Source organism: Oncorhynchus clarkii, chromosome 16 (genome assembly GCF_045791955.1).
Source record: "Oncorhynchus clarkii lewisi isolate Uvic-CL-2024 chromosome 16, UVic_Ocla_1.0, whole genome shotgun sequence".
NCBI lineage: Eukaryota > Metazoa > Chordata > Actinopteri > Salmoniformes > Salmonidae > Oncorhynchus > Oncorhynchus clarkii.
The window spans coordinates 18,002,956-18,016,724 of record NC_092162.1 but is presented as its reverse complement, the minus strand read 5'-3'; the positions used below and the strand labels follow the sequence as shown (position 1 = coordinate 18,016,724).

Genomic DNA, 13,769 nt, shown 5'->3' with positions numbered 1-13,769 from the left:
AAGGAGATGTACAACATCAACAGAGAACACATTTTTCATTTAAATACTAACTATAGTATGACTGAAAATAACATTTATATTTAAACAATGAACTCTTATTTTGGAGGGGGAAAACGACATAGCGGAAGTATACAGTCTTGACGTTCCAACCCGGAAGAATTGTCCTCTTCTGATTAACGTTTGAATAAACAAGAATGGCCAATTTGTTTTAGGAAAACATTGCAAGCGATGTTGCTAAAAAATATCGTATATTTCAACTAAGAAATATAGATGTCTTGTAAGGCATGGACATGAACGAATGTGTGTAACAACGCCCTAATGTCAGCCACCTTGTTGGATAAAAAGAACCCCGTTGTGTTCACGAATCGGTAGGAATTATTGTTACCCTGCAGTGTGGTTGTTTTTGACGAAGGAAATATGGCTGAATTGCACGTTGTGGAGCAGAGTGGTACTAGCACTATAGAACAAACCGAGCACCGTGATGTCCGAGGCTCTGTTCGGCTGGCTTCGTCCAGTCTCATGGTTCCGCCGCGGAGTAGCTTTCCCACCAGTCCCGGGGTATCGAGTACTAGCAGAGTAGTGTTTGGGTTCCCAATGAGAAGCAACCCCAGTTCCCCGTCAGAGCCAGCAGAGAAACCCGGATCCCGCTGGGTTCGCCTCAATGTTGGTGGAACCTGCTTTGTCACAACCAAACAGACATTGTGCAGGGACCCCAAATCGTTCCTGTACCGATTGTGTCAAGAAGATCCGGATTTGGACTCTGATAAGGTAACAATCTATCATAACCGTTATATCATAAATCAAGGTGCATCAATGTAGCATTCATAATGCATTGTCACTGTGAAGATCGTGCATGAGATTACACCCATCACCTTAATTAAGCTAAAATGTTCGAAAATTGTAACACTCAAAGTCTACTGCTCAGCCATTTGATAGTAATGTATGCTTTGATCTGCATGTGAAGAAGCACCAGAAAAACATTTATCTGACACTAATGGCAGGCATGCAATGGGCTTTTTTTCAAACTTTTATAAATATCTTAGGATGAGACCGGTGCATACCTGATTGACAGAGATCCCACATACTTTGGCCCCATTCTGAATTACCTGCGGCATGGGAAACTGATCATGGACAAGAACCTAGCAGAAGAAGGTAAGACTGTCCAAATAATAGTTTAAAAAAATTGTCAAATACAATCCCGATCACACACCATGCTTTTATTTAGAAGCAATGGGATTCTGCAGATGTGTGATACAGGCCCTCTCCTTATTAGTATCATGCCACTAAACTATTGGTTGGCTGTCTCAGGTGTCCTTGAGGAGGCGGAGTTCTACAATATTGCGTCATTGGTGAGGCTGGTAAAGGAGAGGATACGGGACAACGAGAACAGGACATCTCAGGTATGCCAGGGAAAGGCAGACAGGATGAATGGAAAAGGCCTTAGTCTGGGATGGATGATGGCATTGATGCTGTGAAATAACACATGCTAAACCAAACACTAACATTTCAAAGGATGAATGTGTTTACAAGTCTGTGTTTGTGTGTATACTGACACACACACCACTCACTGTTCCAAAGCAAAACACCTACCCGCCAATTAACCCTAATGTGCTCTGGTAGACCCATGTCACTGTGTGGAAACAGGGGCTTTTATTGTAGTATCTGTTTTCTCTCAGGGCCCAGTGAAACATGTGTACCGGGTGCTGCAGTGCCAAGAGGAGGAGCTCACCCAGATGGTGTCCACCATGTCAGACGGCTGGAAGTTTGAGCAGGTGGGCCTAGTAGTCGTCATGTAATGCTTGTCTTTAAATCCATAGGTTATTGGTGGTAAATCTGGTATTGTCCATACCTTTTTCCAGTGCCTTAAAATGTTCTTGTGAAGTTGACTTTTTAAGCTAATTTACAATCTCGCTCACCCTTTCCCCATCTCCCCTCACAGCTCATAAGCATCGGCTCGTCCTACAACTATGGCAATGAGGACCAGGCTGAATTCCTGTGTGTGGTTTCCCGGGAGCTCAACAACTCCACTAACGGCATTGTCATCGAGCCCACTGAGAAGGCCAAGGTGAGATCAGCTGCTGAGAGTGTCTGTGAGTCATGTGTTAGGCATGAAGTCAGAAGATTCTCACGTGTAGGGATAGTTCACTGCGACATCAAAGTTTGTCAGGCATTTTCAGACTTCAAAAATGGTGTAATGTATAGATGAGGCCTCGTCATCGGTTGTGTAGATTGAGCTTCACTGTTTTTTTTTAACCCTAAGTTAATGGAAATGATAGGCACTGAATATTTTGAAATCAGCCGGTGCCTAATCTCGGAAACCCAGAGCCAAAATATTGCGTAATTACGTCAGATGCCCGATCGAGTTCGAAAAAGATACTAGAAAGAGGAGCGGAAGCAGAGCAGTAGCTGCATCCCCCTCTGCCTGCTAGTTGTGGGCAAGTTTATGTGCCAATTGTCCCCTCCCCTTCTTAAAAAGAAAAAAATGCAAACCTCCGTGAGATTGTGATTTTTTTTTTTCCCGAATGATCAGTGACGGAAAAATCTGTGCAGGGTCATTCGATGTCCTTTCAGCAAGCCACGACACCCGTCATCTCAGAGATTGTTCTGAAACAGATAAGATGAGCATTGCAGAAACATTATTTTGTTGCAATATAATTTGATATCGGAGGAATTGCACCCAAATTGGCCATTTATTTATTTATACTGTTCCATCGATGTGGATAGGAGGGTGTTCCCTCTGCTGTTTCCTGAAGTCCACAATCATCTCCTTAGTTTTGTTGACGTTGAGTGTGAGGTTATTTTCCTGACACCACACTCCGAGGGCCCTCACCTCCTCCCTGTAGGCCGTCTCGTCGTTGTTGGTAATCAAGCCCACTACTGTTGTCGTCTGCAAACTTGATGATTGAGTTGGAGGCGTGCATGGCCACTCAGTCATGGGTGAACAGGGAGTACAGGATTAATTAACTTATCCTCTGCAGCAGAGGAAACTCTAGGTCTTCCTTTGCTATGGTGGTCTTCATGAGAGCCAGTTTCACTTCATTTCACTTCACCAATTTGTCCTATTTTGTGTGTGTCCATTACATGAAATCCAAATAAAAATCTATTTAAATTACAGGTTGTAATGCAACAAAATATGAAAAACGCCAAGGGGGATACTTTTGCAATCTTCTGTATTCCAACCCTGCCTTGTCACAACACAACCGATTGTCTCAAACGCATTAAGAAAGATAAATTCCACAAATTAACTTTTAACAAGGCACTCCTGTTAATTGAAATGCATTCCAGGTGACTACCTCATGAATCTGGTTGAGAGAATGACAAGTGTGCAAAGCTGTCATCAAGGTAAAGGGTGGCTACTTTGAAGAATCTAAAATATTTTGGGATTTGTTTAATACTTTTTTGGGTTACTACATGATTCCATGTCTTCACTATTATTCTACAATGTAGTAAATAGTAAAAAATAAAGGATAACCCTTGAATGAGTAGGTGTGTCCAAACTTTTATATATATATATATATATATATATATATATATATTTATTATTTGAACTTGTTTGACATTTTACTGCATTGTTAGTAGCTAGTAATATAAGCATTTCGCTTCACCCACTACAACACCTGCTAAACTGTGTACGCAACCAATACATTTTGGTTTGATTTAGATTTTTGTTTTCCTTTACACTGTTTGAAATACTAACTTTTTTTTCCTAGGTAAACAAAACCAAAACATATGTAATTTGGGTGAACTATCTCATTAACAATGGTGAGGGAGGGATTATTTTTTTAAATGATCACCTAATAGGAGGAACAACACCATCTAGTGGTCAGAACCTGGTCATATCAGGATGTGGGTTGGGGCATAAACCCAACAACTTCAATGACTAATTTCTCAGAACATGGTACAAAAATATCACCATATTCACTAAGAATACATTACACAAGATGAACAAACAATACTCAGAGCCGCAGCTCCATACTACTTGTCAAACTGATACTGTATACTCATTGTTGGGGTCAGATTGGCGTGAGGTGTATGGGGGGTCTGCGGGTTGCTTTACACAATTTTCTTGGATTCCTCATGTCTACCCCAATGTAGGAAAAACGTTCGGTTTAAATCGGATGTTAGGTACTATATTTAATTTGATATGATTCCTATACATTTAAAATGGCCAATTTTGGGTGCAATCAATTGGCTTAATTTCTCAGAGATCAAACACGTTTTTGTCGTTGAACAGACTGTAAGACTGTAAAAACACCAGCAACTCAGCTCCAAGTGATTATAATTTGGGAAAGCTGTTCCAAAGTATTCCCAAGCATAAGAGAGAGAGATGCGATCGTATACAAGGTTTGAAATAGTTTTATTTAAATATTATATATGTTTGGACTTCTTGCGATCAATTTGCTGTCAACAACATATTTGTCCTCATGATCCGGCCCCCTGACCATCCTCTCAAGAAAGAATCAGCCAGCGGATGAATCTAGTTGATGATCCCTGATCTAGACGGATGCATTTTCTCTCCTTACAGATCCTCCAGGAGAGAGGTTCACGGATGTGATGAGACTCCCAGGCCTGAGCTCACCCTGCTCAGCTCATGTGACATTTCCTGATGTCCCCTGCACCACCTCAGCCACGGTCCAAACCTTCACCTGTTTCACCTCCCCCTCCTCTGGGTGTGCCTTTCCACAGTGGGGGGTTCCCATCCCCCTCCCCTACAGTGCTGCAACATAACCCCATCGTCATTTCTTATTCTCAGTTATATTCATGAACATTTTGAGGGATTCTGAAGAGATGGCAATAGAGTATTATTAAATGCAACACCTGTTGTCATAAATTGGCTTTTGAAGATTCAGGTTTTGCCCCTGATCATAATCCCCATCTTGTCTATAGTACCTCCACACAGAGCTAAATCATTGTCACCTTCCACATTCAGGTGATCACACAGTTAGTGGGGAGCCCTTTCCTTGTCTGTCCTGCTATGTCGATTTGGCGGAAATCTGTGATAATCTCCTCAGGACTTTCAAAGGACGAAAAAAAAAAAAAGGAACAAAAAAAATCTACTGACTGTGACCCGCCCCACCTACAACCTTGAATATCCAACATCTCCACAGCTGGAGCTCCAAGACAGTTCATAGTCGCTTTAGAGGCTGAAGGCGGGGCTAAGGACAATGAAGCCACCAGAATCTTCTACAGCCCTCAAATTCAAATCTGGACCTCAATCTGGACCCCCAAACATTCTTCCCCCTCTAATCAGGGACAGATTTAAACTTGGGACACGAGGTGGGTGCGATTTTAATTATCAGGTAGAACAGAAAACCAGCAGTAGTATGGACCTTGTAGGGTAAGATTTGAATAACCCTGTTCTACAGCATCTCTTTTGGTCATCTTGTGCAGTCAGTCCTGCTCTCACACAAACTCTTTCATAATAATACTAGAGGATAGTGGGGAGGAACAGACCTTTGTCTAACAGAGGCTCCACCCCACACCGTGGTTCATCAGTGACTTTCACTGCTGAGTGCTGAGCATCCATCACACAGAGCATCCATTTTTCTTTTTGGCTCGGGTCAAAGTCCTTTGTCACCGGGAGGGCACATCTTTTTTTTTGCATTTTTTTTTGCAGCCGTGCTAGTGATGTTTCAGTGCAAAAGAAAACACACAACTTAAAAGACTAAACCACACACATGTACACAATTGTCAGGCATGTGAGGAATATAAATCTATATATAATGAAATTATATGGAGAAAATGAATGCAAATTATTAATAATTGTCATATTTTTGTGTAGTATGGTGAGTTTATTCCATTGGGGGAGGACATATCACTCCTCTCGGTGTTTCCCCCATTGACAAAGGTGTACGTCTGTGTATGCAGTTCCTCTCTGCTATAGGTCAATGATTGGAAATATGATCAGCGACCCAGAGTTTTTCAATGACACAACTTCTAAGTAGATTTTTCTGTTCCTTATAACCCTTTCAAACGATCCTTATTTCTCGCAGCTCTGTGTTCTCTTTGCATATCTTACAATTGTAATCGGAGATAAGAGACGGGTTGCTGAAAAGCTGTGATGGCATGTGTCCAGTACAGTGTGCCTGTTGGACCTGTGATCATCTGTAATCTGCCTAGCCCTGTTTCATTTTCATGCCAATTATCACTCACTGTGCATTTGCCTGCTACACACCTTGGCGTATGTTCAGTTAACAGCTTTGCTTTACATTTTGCAGTATGCACTGTTTTGTAACTATAGAGTATGCGGAAATGAATATTTGAAATGCATACTCTGGAATTGTTTATAGAGTAGGTATACCCACCGGAACATTGGGTATTGAAATTGCCGCATGGATTGGGGGAAAATAAGGAAATTATACTTTGTTTCTCAACAAGTGTTACATCTCTCTGTGCCAACCAGCAGTGATGGGTACAAGCTTGTCTGGAGTATACTTCTCTTATACGCATATCATTGTCCCAGGAGTAAATCCTGGTATTACCCCTATTTGTACTACATTCTGTCATTTTGACTGTGTACTTAAAATAAGTACCCCGTAGGTGATCAATGTCACATAATCTGTACACCTTTTTCCTATGTATAATGAATATTTGGTGCGATTATGTTAAATCGGCATGTGTAAGAATGCGTTCTATTTAAAAACCACACCCCAAAATAATTACCTGTGCTGTCGTTATGCTCCTTGACTTTTTTTTTTGTGTGACTTTTTTTTCTCCCCCCCCTTGGAGTGTATGTTGTGCAATTCTACTACTAAACTGGGACAAAACTGCAGTAGCGCAAAGACTGTGTTGCTGGAAGAATGACTGACTCTCTGATAGAGGCTCTTTTTCTCCTCTTTGGGCCTTTTTCAAAGCCCCTGGGGGTTGTTCTCTTTCCCTTTGTCTGTCTGTGTCCAGTGTTGTGCCTTTTGACCTGTGTTGTGCACAGTTGTTGCCCCCCCCTCTGGCTTTTGAGGCTCCTCTCGCATTGGAAATGAAACGCTACGAGGCACCGAGGGACCCGTGTGGCGTGGTTCCTCTGTTGGTTCGATCTCCTGTTATTAGTCAGTGAGAGAAACTCCTGGAATAGACCTTGACCGAGTCTATTCTTCCGTCATGACTAGGTCCTGTTTGTTTACGAACAGTGCAGATTATTAGGCTTAACTCCTTTTTCTTTTGTGCCAAAACGTTTTAACCCCCCGTTGACCCCTGTACCTTAGCTCCTGAACCATTTCTGTTAGTTTGTCGCTGCATTCCTTTGTTTTCTATCCTGTCATAAATGTGCGTAGACTGTAGGTGCAGTTGGCCTGGTAAGTTTACCCCACCACCAGCTGAGAGGCAGAGAACAGGAGACAGTGGTTGTAGTTGTGATTTTATCTTAGTAAAAGGGTCCTTCCACCAAGTCGGTGCCTTTTGAGATGTGTAACTTGGTGAAACGATAACATTTGATTTCACCTCATTTTTACATTCTGTCATAAAGAGCTCGTTTTCTCATCTTTAATTGTTTTTAATGCCTATATTAAGTGCCAAATAAAGTAACAGGGTTGACGATTTCATCTTAAATCAGCCATAACTCCACTTGTGACATAGGAAATTGAAAGTTGTGTGCAACAGGGAGGGGCAATTGGAACGCAAGCTTCACAAAAAACATAATTGTTAAAACACTTCTAACCTGTGTATGTATCTATGGTAACTCAGTTTTCCACAACAAAACACCAGGAAATGCAGAGTAGAAACAGCTGACCTGATTTTACACAATGATTTGACTATTTGATGTTCAATGTTTCTTTTGAAAAAAAATATTTTGAAAAAGGAATAGTTTCACCATATCAAAATTAGATCAGTTTACATAACAGGCTTGAATTTCAAATGTATTTTTCTTAAAATTAATCACTAATCCTATGAAATAATAAACTTCATAAATTGATTTGTCAAAGCAACAAAATAACTAGGGCTTTACAATGATGGTGAAAACTTGGATCTTCCTGGAAGTCAGAAGGTGCATGGTTGGACATGTCCATTGCTGAATTTTGCCCTTTTAATAAGTCTTTATTCATATTTTTTTAAATATTGAATTCTCCATGTGGTCTATGTTAAAGGGCACATCAGGCATTTAAAATTAAATATTGGTTGGTGCACAATTTCACTTAAAATGTCAAAGGGACGCAAAAGGCACTCATTTCGTGGAACGACCCAAAAGCCAACAGTGCACTTTTCTTTCGGGAAAATGGCAAGACATGTTTATTTGGCTTTCCATCTTGAATTGCATGTTTAAGGCAACTTATGCTGTCTGTTTTGACCCCATGACAATTACACTGACAGAACGTTTTTTGTTGTTGATGTATGCATTCACTTTGAAGCACTTATTTTTCACTCCAGTGAACCCACATTTCTCCTTTGACATTTACTTGTTTCCTTTTTATACAGATTGGTTCATCCAATTTTGAAATTGAAAATTGTGCTTGGATACAAACGATCATTGCAACAAAAAAAAGTGTTTTCCCCTATCACTGCACTATTCCGATATTTGTGCTATTTGAACAAATCTGCAAAAACACATGCAGTGTACTACAGAATACGATGTTGTGTACTGGAGTTTGTCGGACATCTGTTTTAGTGCAAACTGTATATGGCGCATGGTTGGAGAGCAGAGGGAGGCATGGCTGTAGTAGGTGTACATTTCTTGTGTGGAACAGTGAGTCTGCAACTAGAAGTATTCTCTAATCATGTTTTGTTTCTGTTGTTTTTGTGTCATGTCAATTTAACAGTTGCTAAAATAAAAAACTAGTTTAAAGTTAACCTCACTAAATTAACAGACTCTTTTGTCTATTGAAAACTGAACACGTCTGCAGACCACAACCTTGGATTTAGTATTGACTCAAACTACAAGTCCACACGCAAAATGAAGAGAGGATCATTTTAATCCGGGCTCCTTCTACCATAGTTAATCTGTAACATCTGCATGTGTTTATACACATACATACTTGTACACACATTTCAGATGTACTGAAAACTTAAATTATTTTGAGTGTATTAATTTATCAACAATATTCATGTCATGTGACTATTGTCAATGGAGACTGTGGAGAACTATTTTGAAGCTGAAACAACATTTTGTCTGATTTTCCTTTCCCTTTTATTTTATATTTTGGAATTTTGTCTACCAATGCCGTTTCTTTTCAATTGAATAATTTTAACAAAATCCAGTCTGGTTTTTAATTATAAAATGTGTCTCTGTGTTTCAAAATGTGTGTGTAACTTGTTTTTGTACAGCTGTTTAAATTGTGTGTGTGTGTGTGTGTGTGTGTGTGTGTGAAAGTGGATTTAAAGGTCTTATACCACCTCAAATATTATATTTCATCATTTTAGAAAAGTGAACAAATCCACAAGAAATTCATACACTTTCTGATTTAGCCTATTATTGGGTCCCCGTCCCAAATAGCTGCATGTTTCAGTATCAAACTTCACACATAAAGAGATTAGCCTTTACAGTAGCCTGAGGCTGCTGCAACCTGGTGTCAGAGCATTTCGTATTATTATGTACGTAAATCAGAGACACTCCATTTAGTATGTTACATTTCGTATGGTATCTATTCATTTGTGGTTGTCCGTCACCCCTTTTGTAAGATATGTTACGAATTTGTAAAATGTACTATCCACTTCATTTTCGAACACTTTTAAAACATGGAAGCCAAACGCGGAAACTGTGGATACAACTTACTCCATGCTCGCGCATTATCATATGCAGGTCACTAGAAATCCCTACATTAGCATGATTCTGTTTGCCGATACATACTGACTAAATACACCATTTCACTGTCCTGTTATTGTGCCTGGACCATGTAGGCTAAACTGCAGAGAAAATCCCCCATAACTGATCAAAATGGTTGCCCAATCAGGCAGGCTAGATGCAGTTATTTCTAAATGAATATGCATTCAAAATGCCAGGCTTTTGATCGATTATTCAAATGACATAGGCTATTAACTGCAGTTTACAGCCTAGACTAGAGTTGTGTACTCACTTGAAAACAAAATGTTTCATTACATTGTGTTGTTGTAGGATACCTTTCTTGTCCCTTTATGAATTATGGGCTAATATGCATACGCTTCTAATTTAGGTTATAGTCTACATCTCGAGCCTGTCTGACTTTGTTCTGTTGCACAGTTGTGCACCTGGCCTCCGCAACCAGGGCTTTTCCTCTTAAATCTCAAGAGTCTCAAAACCATACTACAGAAACTGGTTGTAAACTTATTTCAATTCATTTTCTTTAGCCTACTAATAGCCTATTGGAGGATAGATGCATGCTTGCTTGTGCATGCTAAATGTAAGATGGGCACGGGCAGGGAGTTGGAAAGGAGAAGCCCATATTTTCCTATAGCAGTCCTATCTTAATACCGGGCTACATCCTGACAAAGTGGCCTGCTAATGTACCTTTCTGGACATTCTAAACAGTCGAGAATAGACCCAAACAGTTGCATAATCAGACCTAGGTTGTAGGCCTCTGCAGTTGCTTCAGCATGAAACAAAACAGGACTTTTGGGCGGATATTAAAATTAGGCTGTAAACTGCAGTGATGTAGGCTATGGTCAAATAACTGTGTACTCACAATTGCACTATGTTAGCCCTGTTATAATAATTGTCAAAAACGTAGGCCTAGAGGCCAAATCAATAGTGGTGCTTTGTGAGCCCGGGGACCACAGAGCGCAGCAGAATGCACTACAGATCTACCATTACATCATGTGTTAATTATTATTTTTTGCACTTTTGACAGGTAAATATTCATCCTAAAACTCTAATATTTAGCTAAGAAATGGCCTAATATCTAGCTAATATTTAGCTTCTTACTTTTAGCTACACATCACTTCTATTCTAGCTGTTCCTGTGCACGGCAGGCTATAGGCTACACAAGGCTCTCTGCAATAGACCATTCCAATAGGCTAGAAAAGCTATAGAACAGTAATTTTGATCATTTTTTATACTAGGCCTAATAGCCTATTCAGGGAAAGAAGCAGGCTTGCTCTTGATAATTGCTGAATGTAAAACAGGCCTACAGCATAGAACATGCATGTCGGGGAAAGTTGAGGAAAAAAGGTGCATCTGTGTGATCCCTTTTGGCCAGTTATGATAATAATACAGGACATGCAGAGAGATGAGCAAAGTGAAAAAGGAGACCCAAAGGAATTGGGAAAATGGAAGCCACTTGCAAACCACTTGAGCAGCGAGGCAATGACATGCTGTAAAATAATTGCTACATTTAAATAAGAGTTACTATATAATTTTTTATGAGGCCTACATGTACAGTACCGTACCAGTCAAAAGTTTGGACACACCTACACATTCTAGAGTTTTTCTATATTTTTACTATTTTCTACATTGTAGAATAATAGTGAAGACATCATGTAGACATGAAATAACACATGAAATCATGTAGTAACCAAAAATGTATAAAATAAATTATATTTGAGATTATTCAAAGTAGCCACCCCTTGCCTTGATGACAGCTTTGCACACTCTTGGCATTCTCTTTTTTTGGTACCCTTCCCCAGATCTGTTCCTTCAACACAATCCTGTCTCTGAGCTCTATGGACAATTCCTTCGACCTCATGGCTTGGTTTTTGCTCTGACATGAACTGTCAACTGTTGTAGAAACAGAGTTAAATTTCGAGTCTCTTCGCAAAGGGTCTGAATACTTATGTAAATAAGGTATCTGTTTTTTATAAATGTGCAAACTTTTCTAAAAACCTGTTTTCGCTTTGTCATTATGGGTTATTGTATGTAGATTGAGGGGGAAAATGTATTTCATCCATTTTAGAATAAGGCTGTATTGGGGCCTCCCGAGTGGCGCAGCAGTCTAAGGCACTGCATTGCAGTGCTTGAGGCATCACCACAGACCCAGGGTCGATCCCAGGCTGTGTCACAACCGGCCGTGGTCAGGAGTCCCATAGGGCGGCGCACAATTGGCCCAGCGTCGTCCGGGTTAGGGGAGGGTTTGTATACTTGTCATCCAAGTTCTACTTTTGACTCATCTGTCCATAGAACATTCTTCCAAGCTAGTATCCAGGCGCTTTTTGGAAAACTTGAGTCAACTTTTTTGATGAGATGGTGGTGCTTTGTGAGTGGTGCATTATGTCTGGAAAAAAACAAACACTGCATTCCACAGTAGAACCTCATAGTAATGGTCAAGCATGGTGATGGTGGTAGTGTTATGATTTGGGGATGCTTTGCTGCCTCAGGATCTTGACGACTTGCCTTACTAAAAGGAACCATGAATTCTGCTCTGTATCAGAGAATTCTACAGGAGAATGTCAAATCAAATTTTATTAGTCCCATGCACTGAATACAACCGGTGTAGACCTTACAGTGAAATGCTTACTTACGAGCCCCTAACCAACCATGCAGTTTTAAAAAAATTAACCAATATGAGTAAGAATAACAAATATGAGTAAGAATAACAAATAAAAGTAACTAGTAATTAACAATAGCGAGACTATACACAGAGTCAAAGTACGGGGGCACCGGTTAGTTGAGGTAATATGTACACGTAGGTAGAGTTATTAAAGTGACTATTGTTAGATGAATTTAGTTCTTGTGTTCATTAACCAATTCAATTAAAACACACTGTCCGTTTCTAAGAATTTGTAAGATTCATATTTGCATAAAATGGACAGAGACCAGTCTCAAAATTAATCAATAGCGTTTATTCCCGAGAGCTCTGGTCATAATACCATGTACATTGGTTTATATACCTCACATTTCGTCATAAATGTCTCTCCTCCTCTCAGATACAATGGCAATATAATTCACAAGCCTTCTCACATTGTCTGCCACCTGTTAAACAATCTACTACAAGCCCAAGGTCTCTCCCCTCCCTGGGTGGGGACAGAATGTCCAGTAAGGAACACAGTATTCCAGCCGGTCTGACGATAGCTCCATTAGTTTCTAACAAGGAACAGAAAGTCCTTGTTCTAATTCTTGACTAAAACCACACACATTATATTCAGTATTATGATTATAATAAGATTCATACATTCATACAGTAACCGAGTAGTATTCTGTTTAGTTATATTTCTAAGCTAAATGTATACATAATTTAGTCATTATTCATAAAAATCCCATAACATACTATGCATAGATGATAACAGGGTAGCAGGGGGGAGGGGGAGGGGGGGTGCAAATAGTCTGGGTAGCCATTTGATTAGATGTTATGGCTTGGGGGTAGAAGCTGTTTAGAAGCAGAGAGAACAGTCTATGACTAGGGTGGCTGGAGTCTTTGACAATTGTTAGAGACTTCCTCTGACAGCGCCTGGTATAGAGGACCTGGATGGCAGCTGTAGAAGGTGCAGCTCTCAATGGTGCAGCTGTAGACCTGTAGATCTGAGGACCCATGTCAAATCTTTTCAGTCTCCTGAGGGGGAATAAGTTTTGTCGTGCCCTCTTCATGACTGTCTTGGTGTGCTTGGACCATGTTAGTTTGTTGGTGATGTGGACACCAAGGAACTTGAATCTCTCAACCTGCTCCACTACAGACCCATCAATGACAATGGTGGCGTGCTCGGTCCTCTTTTTCCTGTTATCAGGCCATCCATCTGTGAGCTGAAGCGGAGCTGGGTCATGCAAGACAATGATCCAAAACACAGAATCAAATCTACATGAAAATGGTTAAAAAGCAATAGATTTTAAGTTTTGGAATGGCCTAGTCAAAGTCCAGACCTAATCTCAATTGAGATGTAGCAGGACTTGAAATGAGCAGTTCATGCTTGAAAACCTACAAAAGTCACTGAGTTACAGC

General features: G+C 40.2%; 1 protein-coding gene across 1 annotated transcript; it reads left to right on the top strand.

Annotated features, from left to right (window-relative positions):
• The first annotated feature begins 116 nt into the window (after nt 1-116).
• LOC139368091 (potassium channel tetramerization domain containing 2) lies at nt 117-9,327 on the top strand. The gene is made up of 6 exons (XM_071106655.1): nt 117-768; nt 1,044-1,152; nt 1,309-1,400; nt 1,677-1,772; nt 1,940-2,065; nt 4,526-9,327. Exons 1-6 carry the CDS (start codon nt 418-420, stop codon nt 4,553-4,555), a joined length of 804 nt encoding a protein of 267 aa, XP_070962756.1. The 5' UTR covers nt 117-417; the 3' UTR covers nt 4,556-9,327.
• The last annotated feature ends 4,442 nt before the right edge of the window (nt 9,328-13,769 follow it).